Source organism: Pecten maximus, chromosome 8 (genome assembly GCF_902652985.1).
Source record: "Pecten maximus chromosome 8, xPecMax1.1, whole genome shotgun sequence".
In the NCBI taxonomy this organism is placed as follows: Eukaryota; Metazoa; Mollusca; class Bivalvia; order Pectinida; family Pectinidae; genus Pecten; species Pecten maximus.
Genome location: NC_047022.1, coordinates 97,145 through 121,477, shown reverse-complemented (window position 1 = coordinate 121,477; position 24,333 = coordinate 97,145). Strand labels below are relative to the sequence as shown.

The following is a 24,333-nucleotide window of genomic DNA, read 5'->3' as shown; positions in this document are numbered from 1 at the left end:
TGATTCTTATCTATTCAATATATCATAATACTATATTGTTATTTTTTCTGAAGTTTTATAATGTTTACATTGCATTATGATTAAGGCATTTGGCTAAAGTTTTTTCCGTTTTGTTAATTTCAGGTCCAAGAATTGGCGGGGAGATGTACTTGTCCAGTCCAATTCCCGATTATAAAAGTCGGAGAAGGGAAGTACAAAATTGGGGATTCACAAACTCTTGTGTTTGTCCGGGTAAGTCTGCATGTTCGTAAATATGGTTAGCTTCATTGAAACACTCCGTACAAGTATTAGGTTACATCGCCCCTGTGTCAGAAACATGCCGTGTATAGCTATCATGCCCCTGTGTCTGTCCAGATACAGTACAGTTATATACACCATTTCTCTGTCCAGATAGAGTACAGTTATATAGACCATTTCTCTGTCCAGATACAGTACAGTTATATAGACCATTTCTCTGTCCAGATAGAGTACAGTTATATAGACCATTTCTCTGTCCAGATAGAGTACAGTTATATAGACCATTTCTCTGTCCAGATAGAGTACAGTTATATACACCATTTCTCTGTCCAGATAGAGTACAGTTATATAGACCATTTCTCTGTCCAGATACAGTACAGTTATATAGACCATTTCTCTGTCCAGATACAGTACAGTTATATAGACCATTTCTCTGTCCAGATACAGTACAGTTATATAGACCATTTCTTTGTCTATATACAGTACAGTTATATAGACCATTTCTCTGTCCAGATACAGTACAGTTATATAGACCATTTCTCTGTCCAGATACAGTACAGTTATATAGACCATTTCTCTGTCCAGATACAGTACAGTTATATACACCATTTCTCTGTCCAGATACAGAACAGTTATATACACCATTTCTCTGTCCAGATACAGTACAGTTATATAGACCATTTCTCTGTCCAGATACAGTACAGTTATATAGACCATTTCTCTGTCTATATACAGTACAGTTATATAGACCATTTCTCTGTCCAGATACAGTACAGTTATATAGACCATTTCTCTGTCCAGATACAGTACAGTTATATAGACCATTTCTCTGTCCAGATACAGTACAGTTATATAGACCATTTCTCTGTCCAGATACAGTACAGTTATATACACCATTTCTCTGTCCAGATACAGTACAGTTATATACACCATTTCTCTGTCCAGATACAGTACAGTTATATACACCATTTCTCTGTCCAGATAGAGTACAGTTATATACACCATTTCTCTGTCCAGATACAGAACAGTTATATAGACCATTTCTCTGTCTATATACAGTACACTTATAGACACCATTTCTCTGTCCAGATACTGTACAGTTATATAGACCATTTCTCTGTCCAGATACAGTACAGTTATATAAACAATTTCTCTGTCCAGATACAGTACAGTTATATAGACCATTTCTCTGTCCAGATACAGTACAGTTATATACACCATTTCTCTGTCCAGATACAGTACAGTTATATACACCATTTCTCTGTCCAGATACAGTACAGTTATATACACCATTTCTCTGTCCAGATACAGTACAGTTATATAGACCATTTCTCTGTCCAGATACAGTACAGTTATTTACACCATTTCTCTGTCCAGATACAGTACAGTTATATAGACCATTTCTCTGTCCAGATACAGTACAGTTATATAGACCATTTCTCTGTCCAGATAGAGTACAGTTATATACACCATTTCTCTGTCCAGATACAGTACAGTTATATAGACCATTTCTCTGTCCAGATACAGTACAGTTATATAGACCATTTCTCTGTCCAGATACAGTACAGTTATATAGACCATTTCTCTGTCCAGATACAGTACAGTTATATAGACCATTTCCTGTCCAGATACAGTACAGTTATATAGACCATTTCTCTGTCCAGATACAGTACAGTTATATAGACCATTTCTCTGTCCAGATACAGTACAGTTATATAGACCATTTCTCTGTCCAGATACAGTACAGTTATATAGACCATTTCTCTGTCCAGATACAGTACAGTTATATAGACCATTTCTCTGTCCAGATACAGTACAGTTATATAGACCATTTCTCTGTCCAGATACAGTACAGTTATATAGACCATTTCTCTGTCCAGATACAGTACAGTTATATACACCATTTCTCTGTCCATATACAGTACAGTTATATAGACCATTTCTCTGTCCAGATACAGTACAGTTATATAGACCATTTCTCTGTCCAGATACAGTACAGTTATATAGACCATTTCTCTGTCCAGATACAGTACAGTTATATAGACCATTTCTCTGTCCAGATACAGTACAGTTATATACACCATTTCTCTGTCCAGATACAGTACAGTTATATAGACCATTTCTCTGTCTATATACAGTACAGTTATATAGACCATTTCTCTGTCCAGATACAGTACAGTTATATAGACCATTTCTCTGTCCAGATACAGTACAGTTATATAGACCATTTCTCTGTCCAGATACAGTACAGTTATATACACCATTTCTCTGTCCAGATACAGTACAGTAACCATGTCTCTGTCCAGATACAGTACAGTTATATAGACCATTTCTCTGTCCATATACAGTACAGTTATATAGACCATTTCTCTGTCCAGATACAGTACAGTTATATAGACCATTTCTCTGTCCATATACAGTACAGTTATATAGACCATTTCTCTGTCCAGATACAGTACAGTTATATAGACCATTTCTCTGTCCAGATAGAGTACAGTTATATACACCATTTCTCTGTCCAGATACAGTACAGTTATATAGACCATTTCTCTGTCCAGATACAGTACAGTTATATAGACCATTTCTCTGTCCAGATACAGTACAGTTATATAGACCATTTCTCTGTCTATATACAGTACAGTTATATAGACCATTTCTCTGTCCAGATACAGTACAGTTATATAGACCATTTCTCTGTCCAGATAGAGTACAGTTATATACACCATTTCTCTGTCCAGATACAGTACAGTTATATAGACCATTTCTCTGTCCAGATACAGTACAGTTATATAGACCATTTCTCTGTCCAGATACAGTACAGTTATATAGACCATTTCTCTGTCCAGATACAGTACAGTTATATAGACCATTTCTCTGTCCAGATACAGTACAGTTATATAGACCATTTCTCTGTCCAGATACAGTACAGTTATATAGACCATTTCTCTGTCCATATACAGAACAGTTATATACACCATTTCTCTGTCCAGATACAGTACAGTTATATAGACCATTTCTCTGTCCAGATACAGTACAGTTATATAGACCATTTCTCTGTCCAGATACAGTACAGTTATTTACATACGTAAGAACTGATTATTTACCTCTGATTTTAGTACTCTGTTTCCTTATAATGCATATAGGATGTTCTTTTAATAATTGACAATTACACTGTTCGGCTATCTAGCTGTCTGGGAACAGAACGCTTACACAAAATAAGTACATGATAGTGAACATTTTAATCTTCCGAAGAGATTTTTGATCCCCGGGCCGGTCGTGTCATTAATTTAAGAATGCCCTCCTGTTTGACACCACTTTCGCCATCTGGTGGTATTAAAACGTGTCCCCTGCCAAATCCAGTATTGACTCCAAGATAGCGAGGACTGAGATATCACTCCTTACGGTGGAGTACCGAGCAGGTTCCGACGCACCCTCAGCTTATATGAGAATAAAAATCATTTCTACTGTAACTTACCGCAGCAAATCATCTGATTGTTTTAAATCACATCAAGATCGATGATATTTGTTCGTTCATGTGCATTTAGAGACATTTGTTTTTGTATCTATCACAGAAACTGTGTTTGCTGGCACAAGCCGTAAATTTGTGTGACACATGTGATCCTGTGTGAATGTCTGTGTGCTTCACCTGTCGTTAAGCCCAGGTAAATGTACAGCGATATAATCTACGAACTATTCAACACACTCCGGGTAATCTAGAATTTATCGATATGTACTTTATCTGACCTCTCTGCATCGACTGGTTTTCAAAGGAACAACTGTCTACCAATATTTACGTGTGTAGTTTTATTTTGTAGATTGTAACGCTTTGTTGATACCTACTCATCAAATTGTTTTTCGGGGGTGAAACATTTTCCGAATTCACGGCGAATAAAATGTGGAAACATATTGTTCATTTTGTGATTGATAATGAAAAAATGGTAATTTATGTAGTACTACTTTTTTGTATTGATAATCGAACTTGTTATTTGTACATCTAATATAAATAAGATAATACATTTGTAGTAAGTAATGACAATTTACAATAGATGTATGACACATCATAATAATGCTTATCACGATCCATTTATAATAACCTGAGGTGTACACACGGTAGATATAGGCCATACAAATAAACAATTATAAACTTGATCCTTATCTGATTCCGGATTGCCGGAAATCTGGATCGTTCAGGAATTCTGTTTTCTGGTGCCAATAATGTGGTGAATATGTCGTTCTCATTGTTGGAATCTTTATGAGTGTATTGGTCAACATAATACAAAAAAGTAGTTTTGGTAATCCTTTATCATGACGTAATAGAAGGTGTTTCAGAAAAAAATGCACTTTCTTTTCAGATCCTCCGAAACCACGTGATGATCAGGGTGGGTGGGGGATGGGACACCCTGGAACACTACCTGGACAAACATGACCCCTGTCGATGTGGCTTCGCAGGTAAGGACGTTTCCAACGCCCCTCCATGCCAATTCTTATCTTTCGGAATTACTTCCCTTCGTTGCACTTTGTACTATAGCCATATTGCTTGACAGTCGATGGGGACCGAGAATGTTCGATCCCATCTTCACCAACCCTGCCCCTTCATCCCCATCCTCACTAACCCCTGCCCCTCCATCACCATCCTCACTAACCCCTTCCCCTCCATCCCCATCCTCACTAACCCCTGCCCCTCCATCCCCATCCTCACTAACCCTGCCCCTCTATCCCCATCCTCACTAACCCCTTCCCCTCCATCCCCATCCTCACTAACCCCTTCCCCTCCATCACCCACCTCACTAACCCCTTCTCCACCATCCATCACCGTCCCTCCATCCCCATCCTCACTAACCCCTTCCCCTCCATCCCCATCCTCACTAACCCCTGCCCCTCCATCCCCATCCTCACTAACCCCTTCCCCTCCATCCCCATCCTCACTAACCCCTTCCCCTCCATCCCCATCCTCACTAACCCCTGCCCTCCATCCCCATCCTCACTAACCTCTTCCCCTCCATCCCCATCCTCACTAACCCCTTCCCCTCCGTCCCCTATCTTCACTAACCTCTTCCCCTCCATCCCCATCCTCACTAACCCCTCCACTCCATCCCATCCTCACTAACCCTTCCCCTCCATCCCCATCCTCACTAACCCCTGCCCCTCCATCCTCATCCTCACTAACCCCTTCCCCTCCAGCCCCATCCTCACTAACCCCTGCCACTCCATCCCCATCCTCACTAACCCCTTCCCTCCGTCCCCATCTTCACTAACCCCTGCCCCTCCGTCCCCATCTTCACTAACCCCTTCCCCTCCGTCCCCATCCTCACTAACCCCTTCCCCTCCATCCCCATCCTCACTAACCCCTGCCACTCCATCCCCATCCTCACTAACCCCTGCCCCTCCGTCCCCATCCTCACTAACCCATTCCCCTCCATCACCATCCTCACTAACCCCTTCCCCTCCATCCCCATCCTCACTAACCCCTGCCCCTCCATCCCCATCCTCACTAACCCCTGCCCCTCCGTCCCCATCCTCACTAACCCCTGCCCCTCCGTCCCCATCCTCACTAACCCCTCCCTCCTCCCCCATCCTCACTAACCCCTGCCCCTCCATCCCCATCCTCACTAACCCCTGCCCCTCCATCACCATCCTCACTAACCCCTGCCCCTCCATCCCCATCCTCACTAACCCCTTCCCCTCCATCCCATCCTCACTAACCCCTTCCCCTCCATCCCATCCTCACTAACCCCTGCCCCTCCATCCCATCCTCACTAACCCACCCCTTCCCCTCCATCCCATCCTCACTAACCCCTTCCCCTCCATCACCATCCTCACTAACCCCTTCCCCTCCATCCCCATCCTCACTAACCCCTGCCCCTCCATCACCATCCTCACTAACCCCTTCCCCTCCATCCCCATCCTCACTAACCCCTTCCCCTCCATCACCATCCTCACTAAACCCTTCCCCTCCATTCTCATCCTCACTAACCCCTTCCCCTCCATTCTCATCCTCACTAACCCCTTCCCCTCCATTCTCATCCTCACTAACCCCTTCCCCTCCATTCTCATCCTCACTAACCCCTTCCCCTCCATTCTCATCCTCACTAACCCCTTCCCCTCCATTCTCATCCTCACTAACCCCTTCCCCTCCATCACCATCCTCACTAACCCCTCCCCTCCATCCCCATCCTCACTAACCCCTTCCCCTCCATCCCCATCCTCACTAACCCCTTCCCCTCCATTCTCATCCTCACTAACCCCTTCCCCTCCATCCCCATCCTCACTAACCCCTTCCCCTCCATCCCCATCCTCACTAACCCCTTCCCCTCCATCCCCATCCTCACTAACCCCTTCCCCTCCATCCCCATCCTCACTAACCCCTTCCCCTCCGTCCCCATCCTCACTAACCCCTTCCCCTCCATCACCATCCTCACTAACCCCTTCCCCTCCATCCCTATCAAGAGCTGAAGAAAAGGGAAAAGACATGATTTCCGATGTTTTGTTGTATTGATAATGATATATTTTAAAATAAGTATTTAATATTATGTCTGATTACGAGAATACCGGTAGTTTGTTAATATATTCAAATGAAAGCATTAAAAGACAAGTCGACGGTCCGTGTAACACTAACAATTCAAAATTCTAAAATTTAGATTTTTGATCAAAAACCTAAAATATCAAATTTCAAAACTTTTTTGAATTTTTAGATTTTTAGGATTTTGACTAAAATCCTAAAATATCAAATATCCAAAATTTTTAGTTTTTGGATTTTTGGTTTCGAACTCGCGACCCAGAGGTGGAGGTCTAGTGATAAAGTGTCGGGACACCTTTACCACTCAGACACCGGATTGCCAATAATATATGTGTATAACTAGAATTTTAGGTTATTTGGGAATATATAGGTTTAACATCCGCATACTCATTCAATAAGGTTTTGGACTATTATCATTTTGTTTGCTATGAAAACATCAATAGATTAACAAAAATACTCCCTTAAATGTAAAGCGTGTACATATAGAAATCCTGTCATTACCGGATATTTCTATGTGAATTAACTGGATTTTCTGGTACCGAGATTTTCTGTTTTCATACCGAGATTTTCTGGTACCGAGATTTTCTATTTTGATACTGTGATATTCTGGTTTGATACTGTGATTTTCTGTTTTGATACTGTGATTTTCTGGTTTGATACTGTGATTTTCTGGTTTCATACTGTGATTTTCTGGTTTGATACTGTGATTTTCTGGTTTGATACTGTGATTTTCTGGTTTGATACTGTGATTTTCTGTTTTGATACTGTGATTTTCTGGTTTCATACTGTGATTTTCTGGTTTCATACTGTGATTTTCTGTTTTGATACTGTGATTTTCTGGTTTCATACTGACATTTTCTGCTAAGATATTTTTCTTTGAAACTGAAAATTTCAGTTTTGATATTGATATTTCATGATTTGATACTAAGATTTTCTGTTTTGATATTGTGATTTTCTGTTTTGATATTGAGATTTTCTGTTTTGATGTTCTGTTGCAATAAACAACGATTGATCCCCTGGTATTTCCGGATTCTATATGGATCTTAAGTTTATATACCGTTTTATTGTTATTAGGTTTGGATGAATCACTTCAATAAATACGGACTCGGTAATTCTATATTTTGTCCCGGTATGAGTAAAATATATACAGGTCCAATTCCCTTTACTAACATACGCTTTCGGTTTTAATGACGTATGTTTGACTATTTCAAAAGAAATTCCAACAATATTTGAACAGGGCATTTCGATTGGGTTTGTCACGTGGTGTTGGTGACGTCATTAGAGTTTGACCGTTCATGCCCGCGCTGAACTATTATTGACTGAACCATGATATCGGCGATTCAGTTGATCTATAGATTACACCTATTACACAAATCACCTATCAATGTAATTCAACACGTTGGTCAAAGTGATGGCTGAAAACGATCAATACAGAATATCTAAGGTAACACGTACCACTTAAATGGTAATTTCGTCAAAAGACCAAACTACTGGTTTTAAAGCGATCGATGCTTATGTACACTCATGATAAGCGAATGTTGATTAAACATACATGTTTATACAATGTATATCATTTTCTTTTTGGGCCCTATTCTTGTACACGTAAAGTCTTGTAATCTGTGTCGAGCGCATTGCTTTGTCAGCGAAGTCTTAATTTCGTGGGATTCAAGGAAATTATCGTAAATACAATGGATGTGTTTGCAAATATTTCCCTGACATTAAATATGTAATATATTTCTCTTTTGGACGTTTTATTCCGAAACATCGTCGCTCATTTAGTTAACATTCATCGAATAAAAGTTCCTAAAAAAAATCACAGAATCCACATTCAAAACAAAGTCATATAGGATGACACAAGGGCCTTAGCCGTCCATCAACACAGTAAGGTCATGCGGGGTCACACAGTCGTCTTAACAGTCCATCAACACAGTAAGGTCATGCGGGGTCACACAGTCGTCTTAACAGTCCATCAACACAGTAAGATCATGCGGGGTCACACAGTTGTCTTAACCGTCCATCAACACAGTAAAGTCGTAAGGCGTCACACAGTCGTCTTAACAGTCCATCAACACAGTAAGGTCATAAGGCGTCACACATTCGTCTTAACCGTCCATCAACACGGTAAGGTCATAAGGCGTCACACAGTCGTCTTAATCGTCCATCAACACAGTAAGGTCATACGGGGTCACACAGTTGTCTTAACCGTCCATCAACACAGTAAGGTCATACGGGGTCACACAGTTGTCTTAACCGTCCATCAACACAGTAAAGTCATAAGGCGTCACACAGTCGTCTTAAACGTTCATCAACACAGTAAGGTTATAAGGCGTCACACAGTCGTCTTAACCGTCCATCAACACAGTAAGATCACACGGCGTCACCAAGTCGTCTTAACCGTCCATCAACACAGTAAGGTCATAAGGCGTCACGCAGTTGTCTTAACCGTCCATCAACACAGTAAGGTCATAAGGCGTCACACAGTCGTCTTAACTGTCCATCAACACAGTAAGGTCATACGGCGTCACACAGTCGTCTTAACCGTCCATCAACACAGTAAGGTCATACGGCGTCACACAGTTGTCTTAACCGTCCATCAACACGGTAAGATCACACGGCGTCACACAGTCGTCTTAACTGTCCATCAACACAGTAAAGTCATAATGCGTCACACAGTCGTCTTAACCGTCCTTCAACACAGTAAGGTCATAAGGCGTCACACAGTCGTCTTAACCGTCCATCAACACAGTAAGGTCATACGGGGTCACACAGTCGTCTTAACCGTCCATCAACACAGTATGGTCATAAGGCGTCACACATTCGTCTTAACCGTCCATCAGCACAGTAAGGTCATACGGGTTCACACAGTCGCCTTAACCGTCCATCAACACAGTAAGGTCATACGGCGTCACACAGTCGTCTTAACCGTCCATCAACACAGTAAGGTCATAAGGCGTCACACAGTCGTCTTAACTGTCCATCAACACAGTAAGGTCATACGGGGTCACACAGTCGTCTTAACCGTCCATCAACACAGTATGGTCATAAGGCGTCACACATTCGTCTTAACCGTACATCAACACAGTAAGGTCATACGGGTTCACACAGTCGCCTTAACCGTCCATCAACACAGTAAGGTCATAAAGCGTCACACAGTCGTCTTAACCGTCCATCAACATAGTAAGGTCATAAGGCGTCACACATTCGTCTTAACCGTCCATCAACACGGTAAGGTCATAAGGCGTAAACACAGTCGTCTTAATCGTCCATCAACACAGTAAGGTCATACGGGGTCACACAGTTGTCTGAACCGTCCATCAACACAGTAAAGTTGTAAGGCGTCACACAGTCGTCTTAATCGTCCATCAACACAGTAAGGTCATACGGGGTCACACAGTTGTCTTAACCGTCCATCAACACAGTAAAGTCATAAGGCGTCACACAGTCGTCTTAAACGTTCATCAACACAGTAAGGTTATAAGGCGTCACACAGTCGTCTTAACTGTCCATCAACACAGTAAGGTCATAAGGCGTCACACAGTTGTCTTAACCGTCCATCAACACAGTAAGGTCATAATGCGTCACACAGTCTTAACTGTCCATCAACACAGTAAGGTTATAAGGCGTCACACAGTCGTCTTAAACGTTCATCAACACAGTAAGGTTATAAGGCGTCACACAGTCGTCTTAACTGTCCATCAACACAGTAAGGTCATAAGGCGTCACACAGTTGTCTTAACCGTCCATCAACACAGTAAGGTCATAATGCGTCACACAGTCTTAACTGTCCATCAACACAGTAAGGTTATAAGGCGTCACACAGTCGTCTTAACCGTCCATCAACACAGTAAGATCACACGGCGTCACAAAGTCGTCTTAACCGTCCATCAACACAGTAAGGTCATACGGCGTCACACAGTCGTCTTAACCGTCCATCAACACAGTAAGGTCATAAGGCGTCACACACACGTTTTAACCGTCCTTCAACACAGTAAGGTCATAAGGCGTCACACAGTCGTCTTAACCGTCCATCAACACAGTAAGATCATACGGGGTCACACAGTCGTCTTAACCGTCCATCAACACAGTATGGTCATAAGGCGTCACACATTCGTCTTAACCGTACATCAACACAGTAAGGTCATACGGGTTCACACAGTCGCCTTAACCGTCCATCAACACAGTAAGGTCATAAGGCGTCACACAGTCGTCTTAACTGTCCATCAACACAGTAAGGTCATACGGGGTCACACAGTCGTCTTAACCGTCCATCAACACAGTATGGTCATAAGGCGTCACACATTCGTCTTAACCGTACATCAACACAGTAAGGTCATACGGGTTCACACAGTCGTCTTAACCGTCCATCAACACAGTAAGGTCATAAGGCGTCACACAGACGTTTTAACCGTCCATCAACACAGTAAGATCACACGGCGTCACCAAGTCGTCTTAACCGTCCATCAACACAGTAAGGTCATACGGGTTCACACAGTCGCCTTAACCGTCCTTCAACACAGTAAGGTCATAAGGCGTCACACAGTCGTCTTAACCGTCCATCAACACAGTGAGGTCATACGGGGTCACACAGTCGCCGTAACCGACCATCAACACAGTATGGTCATAAGGCGTCACACATTCGTCTTAACCGTACATCAACACAGTAAGGTTAATACGGGGTCACACAGTTGTCTGAACCGTCCATCAACACAGTAAAGTTGTAAGGCGTCACACAGTCGTCTTAATCGTCCATCAACACAGTAAGGTCATACGGGGTCACACAGTTGTCTTAACCGTCCATCAACACAGTAAAGTCATAAGACGTCACACAGTCGTCTTAAACGTTCATCAACACAGTAAGGTTATAAGGCGTCACACAGTCGTTTTAACCGTCCATCAACACAGTAAGGTCATAATGCGTCACACAGTCGTCTTAACTGTCCATCAACACAGTAAGGTCATACGGCGTCACACAGTCGTCTTAACCGTCCATCAACACAGTAAGGTCATAAGGCGTCACACACACGTTTTAACCGTCCTTCAACACAGTAAGGTCATAAGGCGTCACACAGTCGTCTTAACCGTCCATCAACACAGTAAGATCATACGGGGTCACACAGTCGTCTTAACCGTCCATCAACACAGTAAGGTCATAAGGCGTCACACAGTCGTCTTAACTGTCCATCAACACAGTAAGGTCATACGGGGTCACACAGTCGTCTTAACCGTCCATCAACACAGTATGGTCATAAGGCGTCACACATTCGTCTTAACCGTACATCAACACAGTAAGGTCATACGGGTTCACACAGTCGTCTTAACCGTCCATCAACACAGTAAGGTCATAAGGCGTCACACAGACGTTTTAACCGTCCTTCAACACAGTAAGGTCATAAGGCGTCACACAGTCGCCTTAACCGTCCATCAACACAGTGAGGTCATACGGGGTCACACAGTCGCCGTAACCGACCATCAACACAGTATGGTCATAAGGCGTCACACATTCGTCTTAACCGTACATCAACACAGTAAGGTCATACGGGTTCACACAGTCGCCTTAACCGTCCATCAACACAGTAAGGTCATAAGGCGTCACACAGTCGTCTTAACAGTCCATCAACACAGTAAAGTCATAAGGCGTCACACAGTCGTCTTAACCGTCCATCAACACAGTAAGGTCATAAGGCGTCACACAGTCGTCTTAACTGTCCATCAACACAGTAAGGTCATACGGGGTCACACAGTTGTCTTAACCGTCCATCAATACAGTATGGTCATAAGGCGTCACACATTCGTCTTAACCGTACATCAACACAGTAAGGTCATACGGGTTCACACAGTCGCCTTATCCGTCCATCAACACAGTAAGGTCATACGGCGTCACACAGTCGTCTTAACCGTCCATCAACACAGTAAGGTCATAAGGCGTCACACAGACGTTTTAACCGTCCTTCAACACAGTAAGGTCATAAGGCGTCACACAGTCGTCTTAACCGTCCATCAACACAGTAAGGTCATACGGGGTCACACAGTCGTCTTAACCGTCCATCAACACAGTATGGTCATAAGGCGTCACACATTCGTCTTAACCGTACATCAACACAGTAAGGTCATACGGGTTCACACAGTCGCCTTAACCGTCCATCAACACAGTAAGGTCATAAGGCGTCACACAGTCGTCTTAACTGTCCATCAACACAGTAAAGTCATAAGGCGTCACACAGTCGTCTTAACCGTCCATCAACACAGTAAGGTCATAAGGCGTCACACAGTCGTCTTAACTGTCCATCAACACAGTAAGGTCATACGGGGTCACACAGTCGTCTTAACCGTCCATCAACACAGTATGGTCATAAGGCGTCACACATTCGTCTTAACCGTACATCAACACAGTAAGGTCATACGGGTTCACACAGTCGCCTTATCCGTCCATCAACACAGTAAGGTCATACGGCGTCACACAGTCGTCTTAACCGTCCATCAACACAGTAAGGTCATAAGGCGTCACACAGACGTTTTAACCGTCCTTCAACACAGTTAGGTCATAAGGCGTCACACAGTCGTCTTAACCGTCCATCAACACAGTAAGGTCATACGGGGTCACACAGTCGTCTTAACCGTCCATCAACACAGTATGGTCATAAGGCGTCACACATTCGTCTTAACCGTACATCAACACAGTAAGGTCATACGGGTTCACACAGTCGCCTTAACCGTCCACCAACACAGTAAGGTCATAAGGCGTCACACAGTCGTCTTAACTGTCCATCAACACAGTAAAGTCATAAGGCGTCACACAGTCGTCTTAACCGTCCATCAACACATTTAGATCATAAGGCGTCACACAGTCGTCTAAATCGTCCATCAACACACTAAGGTCATACGGCGTCACACAGTTGTCTTAACCGTCCATCAACACGGTAAGATCACACGGCGTCACACAGTCGTCTTAACTGTCCATCAACACAGTAAAGTCATAATGCGTCACACAGTCGTCTTAACCGTCCATCAACACAGTAAGGTCATACGGGGTCACACAGTCGTCTTAACCGTCCATCAACACAGTAAGGTCATAAGGCGTCACACAGTTGTCTTAACCGTCCATCAACACAGTAAGGTCATACGGGGTCACACAGTTGTCTTAACCGTCCATCAACACAGTAAGGTCATACGGGGTCACACAGTCGTCTTAACCGTCCATCAACAAAGTAAGATCATACGGGGTCACACAGTCGTCTTAGCCGTCCATCAACACGGTAAGGTCATAAGGCGTCACACAGTCGTCTTAACCGTCCATCAACACAGTAAGGTCATAAGGCGTCACACAGTTGTCTTAACCGTCCATCAACACAGTAAGGTCATAAAGCGTAACACAGTCGTCTTAACCGTCCATCAACACAGTAAAGTCATACGGCGTCACACAGTCGTCTTAACCGTCCATCAACACAGTAAGGTCATAAGGCGTCACACAGTCGTCTTAATCGTCCATCAACACAGTAAGGTCATAAGGCGTCACACAGTCGTCTTAACCGTCCATCAACACATCACACTCATTTTATACCCCGACCCTTCAACAGATAGACAAACATCACACTCTTTTTTATACCCCGAACCAACAATAGATAGAGTCACATCGAATGCTGTTCATACCCCGAAACCACAGGCGATAGACATCACACATCATGATACATTTTCATAATCAATTCAGCAGTTAAAGTAGAATATTGATTTGATAGCCAGCCCCCCTGGCTAATGTAGCGATTATTCGTCGTTTTAATTTCTATTTTCACTTGTGTTGTGCATTGTTTGTAAACTCCGTTGTAGTCCAACAATTCTCCAAGTACCAATGATTATATGTGTATATAATGTGTAGCTGCAAACCGCTATTTATCAGATCCTGTTAGTAAGTAATCAATAAACCGGATGTCAGGTTAATGTGCTGATCGATAAATACTTTCAGAGGATTGCCAACCACGCCGTACCTTTACCTATCTAATACTCCAGTATATATAGTCAATGGAATCTCTTCTCTGTAAGAAATGATTGATTGAAAGAGTAATCGCCCTTGAAAGACGGCACTGGCATTTGAAACGAAATTATGTGCCGAATTTTTTTAATGGATGATATTGGGAGTTTCGGATCACAAAAGTAAGCTGATTAAAGTCAATCTACATTATGTACACCATTTTGTCAGTTTGTCTGTCCGCCTGTTTCTTACCGACCTTGGAGCGGACACATCCTCGGACTTCCTAATGCAGATCAGCATGCATGAGTATCAGTTATATTGACAAGGGATATAACTAGAATTAAGATCTATACAAAACAAACTATATTGAGAGATAATCCAAGTCAGAACAATGCTTTGTGAAATCCTTAAATTAGTAGGAAAATGAGGCTAGTTTAGTTCTTAAATGAGTGTGAAAATGAGGCTAGTTTTGTAGTTTAAAACATAAATTATGAAATTAAAAGTACAATTATATACAGTTGATATATATATATATATATATATATATATATATAACAATTTCCCTATTTATGTTGGCAGGCCATCGACAATCCACGTCTCGGGTGGGAGGAACCCCGGCCCGACGGGCGAGCACCACCGCTATCTCACAGTCCGTTCCTACAACTCCAAGATCTCCTCGCAAAATGTCTGTCCAACCGTCTTCAGTCTCGGCCAACCAAAGGCCCTCCTCTCCGGCACGCATGCGTAGTATGTCTCCTTCCCCGGCATTAAGTCCCAGGAAATACCCGTCCCAGCCTGTAAGGAAAGTTTCCATGCCTAGTGAATCTACTTATAGTAATCAAATATCGGACTCTTCTACTGGACAGAAATCTATAGGTAATAACACGAGACGCAGCCAGTCACCAATTCCGGCTAAATTCCGTTCACCGTCTCCGGTTTCGTATACTAATAAGCACTCACAGGTAACAACAACAACAACAACGACAGGTGGTAGTCGATCTCAGGTATTACAGGTAACCAGACCTGCTTCTCCCGTCAAGTCAGCTGTGCCCGTCCCCCGGAGATGTACGTCCCCCTCTCCGGCAAGGCGCTGTCTGTCCCCGGGCCCGTCTCGTCACTGCGTGTCCCCCGGGCCTAGCAGGAGGAACACGAGCCTATCGACCCCTAGGTAAGTGCTATATAAGTATGTATAAACAGGTAGTCAGCATTCATTTGCCATTAAAGGTGAACGTGTACAGGTATGGACAGGTAAAATAGACTGGCTGATTAAATATTACAACACATTTCCAAATCTATAACGGCTGTAAAGAGCTCGTCCTTTTAATGTGTGTAGACTATATAAGATCACGTACATAAAACGTTTGGCTGGGTTTGTTTCCTTACTTCTCTCCCTCTTAAAGGATTATACATCGATGTTTGTAAATTTTCTTATTCGCTCTTTCCCCTTCCTAAAATATGTGTACGGTGCATATGAGAACTTCTGTTTCTACGTAAAAAATAAGTCTATTAGAAATTCATACTCTTATTATGACGAAATAATAAACTCAGTTTATTCTCAGCATTCATCTTCATGTACGAAATACTGTTGATAACCTTTCAAAACAAAAAACCAAATTTTCAAAAAAACTTTTGCCCAGACCGAACTACTGTCATTGGTCGGTGGTTCCCGTTAGGTATTGGTAAGGACATATAGGCAATATTTGTAAAATAGAGTTTTTTAGGTACGGACACCTTTCACACGTTACAAATCAACAAATTATGGCAAATGATATGATATCTAATGTAAAATATCACAGATTTTCTATTATATTCTCATAGTGCAACAAGGCAAGAAATTGAACAAAAAGTGATTTTGTAGGTTGTAAATGCATGGTTGTGTTTAGATAGAAGTCAGGAACTTTAAGAACGCGTGTCTATATAAAAGTATAGGTATATATATCGAGAATGTCAAGGTGTATTAAACTCGAATCTAAATTAGAAAGAAAACAATTAAATGAAGTAATATCTATGTCGTTGACCATGTATTTATAGCATGTTTGCTGAGTCATTATCAGAAAAGGGAAATTTGAACCGGGGTCGATTTTCTAGTACGTCCATGCAAGGTTTGACTTTATACATGTATACATATGTACCTTGTGTAGACATACATATGTACCTTGTGTAGATATTTACAGGGTCTGTACCCTATATATATATACATATGTACCTTGTGTAGACATTTACAGGGTGTTTACCCTATATATATATATGGGCAAAGAAGTAATTCAAACAGTGTAAACAATAAGGTTTGTTAAATTTTCGAGGTAATCCGCCCCTTTATCAAAACACAAAAAATCACAAATACAATCACATAATATATATAAGAAGTACTGGAAATACAATATAATACAATAAGAATAATGTTTTAGTAACTGGAGAAACCACAATGAACCCTTCGGCAAACGTGGGCCGAAGGCGGATACTAGCGTGACTGCATCATGTTCAAACACTAGAACGCTATGCGACCAACGGAAGAGATATTTTGAATTCCCCCGCACGTGAAAGTATTCCGAAGAGTTCAAAGACGATTCGTCCTTAAACACTGCTAGTGGACGACATTGCATTTATATAAAAAATGTTGCATTATCGTCTCTACAGTGATTGATTAAATATCGTGTACAAAGTCTGAAAAACTTTAGAAAAATATGTGTTAGATCATAAGAATTATAGAGAGTGGTGTGAAAAAACTGCTACAAATATTTATCAAGACTGAAAATATAAGAAATACGAATGCCGAAGTGTCCCTACAGGACGCTACGGGAAACAGACGATTCGGACCAACTCGGACCAAGATGCTGCTGCATGATGGCGGGAGGCGACTAAATGTGAGTCTCAAAGAGCAACAATGAATAGATGCCCCAAAAAGTACAGCAACTATGAAAAATTTAACAAATTGAATAATTAACTACATGAATTGTCAGATATAATGGTCAGATGTAAAAGTATATCCAGAAGACGTCTTTAACGTTCGTTCATACCCCGAGGGTAGCAGGTTTGGAGATTGGTGATCCAGTATCTTTCTCTGGAACGACGTTTAGTTTCATTCCAGGTAGGACAGTGATCAATGGCGACCACCTGCATATCCTTCCAACTGTGACTAGGTAAATTGAAATGCCTTGCCACAGGAAAGTCTGGTCTGTTTTGCTTGATGGAGCAACGGTGATTGTTGATTCTGATGTTGAGCTTTGTGCTGGTTTCTCCAACATACTGCATTTTGCATTTTTTGCAGGAGAGGAGATATACAACATTGGCTGATGTGCATGTCAGTGTTTGTAAAATGTGATAAACACGGTTGTTTATTTCACATTTAAACGTGTCTGTGGACTCAGTGTATGGGCACAATTTGCACGTTTTTTTGCTGCATGTGTTGAAGGAGCCTGTTGTAACGACACACCCTGTAAATATATATATACATATGTACCTTGTGTAGACATTTACAGGGTGTGTACCCTATATATATATATATACACACATATGTACCTTGTGTAGACATTTACAGGGTGTGTACCCTATATATATATATATATATATATATATACACACACATATGTACCTTGTGTAGACATTTACAGGGTGTGTACCCTATATATATATATATGTATATATATATATGTACCTTGTGTAGACATTTACAGGGTCTGTACCCTATATTTATATATATATATATATATATATATACATATGTACCTTGGGTAGACATACATATGTACCTTGTGTAGACATTTACAGGGTGTTTACCCTATATATATATATACATATGTACCTTGTGTAGACATTTACAGGGTCTGTACCCTATATATATATACACACATATGTACCTTGTGTAGACATTTGCAGGGTGTGTACCCTATATATATATATATATATATATATATATATATATACACACACACATATGTACCTTGTGTAGACATTTACAGGGTGTGTACCCTATATATATATATATATATATATATACACATATGTACCTTGTGTAGACATTTACAGGGTCTGTACCCTATATATATATACATATGTACCTTGTGTATACATACATATGTACATTGTGTAGACATTTACAGAGCCTGCAGTAAATGAAAAAAATCTTTATGAATGTAAAGAATATATATATATATATACACACACATATGTACCTTGTGTAGACATTTACAGGGTGTGTACCCTATATATATATATATATATATATACACATATGTACCTTGTGTAGACATTTACAGGGTCTGTACCCTATATATATATACATATGTACCTTGTGTATACATACATATGTACATTGTGTAGACATTTACAGGGTCTGCAGTAAATGAAAAAAATCTTTATGAATGTAAAGAAAGCATTGAACTGTTACCAAATGGTAGTGTACAGTGGATATATATATGATTTGGGTGACAGGTAGATAGAATGTCGCCCGTTAGGGTTCAATACTTGGTGTGGTTATTTACAAGTCTGTAACAACATTTACAAGTATGCAGCTTGTATAAAGATTTACAGAATCTCTGCAGTACAACGTATTCACGTATACACTGTATGTACATGGACTACCGAAACACAATACACCTCACTCAACAATCGTTATTCACACAACAAAGATTATTTGTGTCTGGGGACATTTAAATCTCCGATAATGAATAACAAGGGCCCGGGTAAATCTACCGTTTTTATTGTATTAGCTGCGGGTCTATATTTATAAATACCGATTTTTTAAACGATGTATAATTCATCATTGTTGGCAAAACAAATCATAAATAAAGATCGTCGGAAAAGGAATTAAGTTCTAATTATTTGTGATTGAGATTTACAGTTAAGATATTTTGGAATACTTTGGTAGATTACAAATGGGTGAAATTAAACTGGTGATTCGGTCACGACAGATAGATGGAATGACACTCCGTCGACACACGAAGTATACATAAAGTCTTCAATCTTTCAGCTGTCTGGAATATAGATAATCATATACATGTAGCTAGGTGTCTAATTCAGACAGGGATGTTTGATTTTCAAAGTGCAGTGTCAAAATCACATTAATGGTCTGCTTCTTTTATTTGACCCAGATAGCTGATTGTAAAGCCTTAATTAAGAGAATTATGACAAGCGATATATTTACTTCAAATATCTATTGTTTGATCTGGAACGTAAGAGATTTGCAAAATCAAGTAAAGTCAACGATTGATTAAAAGAAATTTTATAAGTATTTAGGAAAATAAGTTTTAAAACCTATCTTTGAAATTACAATTCCAAAGCTTTAATGTTAGTTGAACTTGTACTTTTTTCCTGTCCTGCAATAAACATAAACCAGACACTCTGGTTTGTGTTTACTGCGAAACCTTGTTGGTCTGAATACTTTAATTGTGTGGGCATTAGATGCTTGCAAATCAGGACACTTAATTTGGTGTGTACAGTAGACCCACATTAGTCTGGACAATTAAGTTTGTGTATAACGTACAGCCTGGTTAATCTGGACAATTTGGTTATTGTGTACAGTAGACACTCGGTAGTGTGGACAATTTGGTTACTGTGTACAGTAGACACTCGGTAGTGTGGACAATTTGGTTATTGTGTACAGTAGACACTCGGTAGTGTGGACAATTTGGTTATTGTGTACAGTAGACACTCGGTAGTGTGGACAGTTTGGTTATTGTGTACAGTAGACACTCGGTAGTGTGAACAGTTTGGTTATTGTGTACAGTAGACACTCGGTAGTGTGGACAATTTGGTTATTATGTACAGTAGACACTCGGTAGTATAGACAGTTTGGTTATTGTGTACAGTAGACACTCGGTAGTGTGGACAATTTGGTTATTATGTACAGTAGACACTCGGTAGTATAGACAGTTTGGTTATTGTGTACAGTAGACACTCGGTAGTGTGGACAATTTGGTTATTGTGTACAGTAGACACTCGGTAGTGTGGACAATTTGGTTATTGTGTACAGTAGACACTCGGTAGTGTGGACAATTTAGTTATTGTGTACAGTATACACTCGGTAGTGTAGACAGTTTGGTTATTGTGTACAGTAGACACTCGGTAGTATAGACAGTTTGGTTATTGTGTACAGTAGACACTCGGTAGTGTGGACAATTTGGTTATTGTGTACAGTAGACACTCGGTAGTATAGACAATTTGGTTATTGTGTACAGTAGACACTCGGTAGTATAGACAGTTTGGTTATTGTGTACAGTAGACACTCGGTAGTATAGACAGTTTGGTTATTGTGTACAGTAGACACTCGGTAATATAGACAGTTTGGTTATTGTGTACAGTAGACACTCGGTAGTGTGGAAAGTTTGGTTACTGTGTACAGTAGACACTCGGTAGTGTAGACAGTTTGGTTATTGTGTACAGTAGACACTCGGTAGTATAGACAATTTGGTTATTGTGTACAGTAGACACTCGGTAGTGTGGACAATTTGGTTATTGTGTACAGTAGACACTCGGTAGTGTGGACAATTTGGTTATTATGTACAGTAGACACTCGGTAGTGTGGACAATTTGGTTATTGTGTACAGTAGACACTCGGTAGTTGTAAATCACAGAGGAGAAACTTTATTAAGTACAGTTGTCAAATTATTAACTAAGAATAGTAGGCGAACACAATGAACTGAAAAATACAAAGTACATGTAGATACACAAGCTTGTATTAGAGACAGACATAGTCGATAATGTACACGCTGTTATCTCACATCTCATCAATAGTAAGATGTATACTGTACATTTGTTAATTTTTCTAAAGATTTTTATTAGACAGTTCGTGATAATTTATGGTTTTAACTAATTAAGCTAGGAATTAGAGGTACACGTAGCATGTTGGATATTTTAAGTCTATGTATAAGTCGAATGTAAGACGGGGGTAAAACGGGAAAAGTTTGTCATCGTTTGTATTTGTATCTTGAGCACGAGCTTATTATGAATGTATATGAGGATGTTTCAATAGGCTGTTTAAAATTATTTGTTCTTTGGTATGCTGACGATATCACTCTGATAGTTAGTTCCAGTACAATTTTCAAAATCGATTTAACCCGTTGAAAGATTTTTGTAAACGGCGGAAACAGTAAATTTATGTTGAAAAATCTAAGGTTATGGTGTTAAGGAAAGGAAAAATAAATGAGAATTTAAAGATTTTATATTGGTGAGAAGATGGCGCAAGTAGTTCAAATTTTTTTTGTTATATACGTTGTTTTTTTTACACCAGGAGTATTTTTTTCTGAAGCCCAATTGACTTAAGCGGGTCAAGAGTCAAAGTCGTTATTTACATGTAGTATAGACAATTTGGTTATTGTGTACAGTAGACACTCGGTAGTATAGACAGTTTGGTTATTGTGTACAGTAGACACTCGGTAGTATAGACAGTTTGGTTATTGTGTACAGTAGACACTCGGTAGTATAGACAGTTTGGTTATTGTGTACAGTAGACACTCGGTAGTGTGGAAAGTTTGGTTACTGTGTACAGTAGACACTCGGTAGTGTAGACAGTTTGGTTATTGTGTACAGTAGACACTCGGTAGTATAGACAATTTGGTTATTGTGTACAGTAGACACTCGGTAGTGTGGACAATTTGGTTATTGTGTACAGTAGACACTCGGTAGTGTGGACAATTTGGTTATTATGTACAGTAGACACTCGGTAGTGTGGACAATTTGGTTATTGTGTACAGTAGACACTCGGTAGTGTGGACAATTTGGTTATTGTGTACAGTAGACACTCGGTAGTTGTAAATCACAGAGGAGAAACTTTATTAAGTACAGTTGTCAAATTATTAACTAAGAATAGTAGGCGAACACAATGAACTGAAAAATACAAAGTACATGTAGATACACAAGCTTGTATTAGAGACAGACATAGTCGATAATGTACACGCTGTTATCTCACATCTCATCAATAGTAAGATGTATACTGTACATTTGTTAATTTTTCTAAAGATTTTTATTAGACAGTTCGTGATAATTTATGGTTTTAACTAATTAAGCTAGGAATTAGAGGTACACGTAGCATGTTGGATATTTTAAGTCTATGTATAAGTCGAATGTAAGACGGGGGTAAAACGGGAAAAGTTTGTCATCGTTTGTATTTGTATCTTGAGCACGAGCTTATTATGAATGTATATGAGGATGTTTCAATAGGCTGTTTAAAATTATTTATTCTTTGGTATGCTGACGATATCACTCTGATAGTTAGTTCCAGTACAATTTTCAAAATCGATTTAACCCGTTGAAAGATTTTTGTAAACGGCGGAAACAGTAAATTTATGTTGAAAAATCTAAGGTTATGGTGTTAAGGAAAGGAAAAATAAATGAGAATTTAAAGATTTTATATTGGTGAGAAGATGGCGCAAGTAGTTCAAATTTTTTTTGTTATATACGTTTTTTTTTTTACACCAGGAGTATTTTTTTTTTGAAGCCCAATTGACTTAAGCGGGTCAAGAGTCAAAGTCGTTATTTACATGTAGCTGGAAATTATATATACAGACATTAATTAATTTATCTCCAAAACATGTGTAAGGTTTATTCAAGAAAATAGTTTGTCCAAAATTGACGTACGGATGTAAGATATGGGGTTTTCATTCAGCTATGGCTTTTGAGAAACTACACTAAAAAGTCTGTAGGCGTTTATTGGGAGTTAAATGTACTTATCAAAATGATTTTGTTTAAAAGATGATTAAGATGCTTGCCCCTTAAATAATCAGGTACAACAAGATTATAAACTACTGGTTAGAAATCGTGCATAATTAAATTAATGTACTTGTTAAGTCTGTCTATAATGAGGACACAAGCTCAGACTTCTCCTACCATAAATTGGGCTAAACTATTGAAGAACATTATTATGTACTCATGGTTTTGGTTATGTTTGACTTGAACAAGGAGATGGATATATTGATATATTTTTAGCATTATTCCTATCAAGGGTACGAGACATATTTATACAAGACTGGTAAAGAGGGCTTCTTTACTCGCAAGACGTTATATGGTTTTCTCAAATGAATTTGGTTACAAGAGATATCTTGATATTGTTAATATAAAAAATATTAAAAAAAAAAACATTAACAAAGTTTCGGGTATCTTTTCATAGATTAAATATAGAAGCCGGGAGATGACATCGCTCGATTCCATTACCTCCGGAATTGCGTTATTGTAATGTTTGTACTCAAATCGAGAACGAATATATTCTATTGAATGACCCTTATACTAGAAAATAAGTCAAATGTTTTGCATGGAAAATAATACGTTAGACTTTATATGTTTAAGTTTATAGATCGTATGTAATAGAGAACTGTACCATCATTCCAAACCTGGCTATCTATATTTACAAAACAAATTAATTAAGAAATCGAATATTGTGAGACATGTGTTGTAATACTTGTATATATTGAATTAAGTGCAACCATATACATGTGTTTGTATTAATCCTTGTCTATATTGAATTAAGTGCAACCATATACATGTATTTGTATTAATCCTTGTCTATATTGAATTAAGTTCAACCATATACATGTGTTTGTATTAATCCTTGTCTATATTGAATTAAGTTCAACCATATACATGTGTTTGTATTAATCCTTGTCTATATTGAATTAAGTTCAAC

General features: G+C 39.8%; 1 protein-coding gene across 1 annotated transcript in view; it reads left to right on the top strand.

Annotated features, from left to right (window-relative positions):
- LOC117333056 (mucin-5AC-like) overlaps nucleotides 1-24,333 on the top strand; it is a 141,832-nt gene that overhangs the window by 111,073 nt on the left and 6,426 nt on the right. Inside the window, exons 2-4 of the mRNA XM_033892179.1 lie at nucleotides 124-231; nucleotides 4,590-4,686; nucleotides 15,297-15,885. Of these exons, the coding sequence (XP_033748070.1) occupies nucleotides 124-231; nucleotides 4,590-4,686; nucleotides 15,297-15,885 (794 nt within the window). The remainder of the gene's footprint in view (nucleotides 1-123; nucleotides 232-4,589; nucleotides 4,687-15,296; nucleotides 15,886-24,333) is intronic.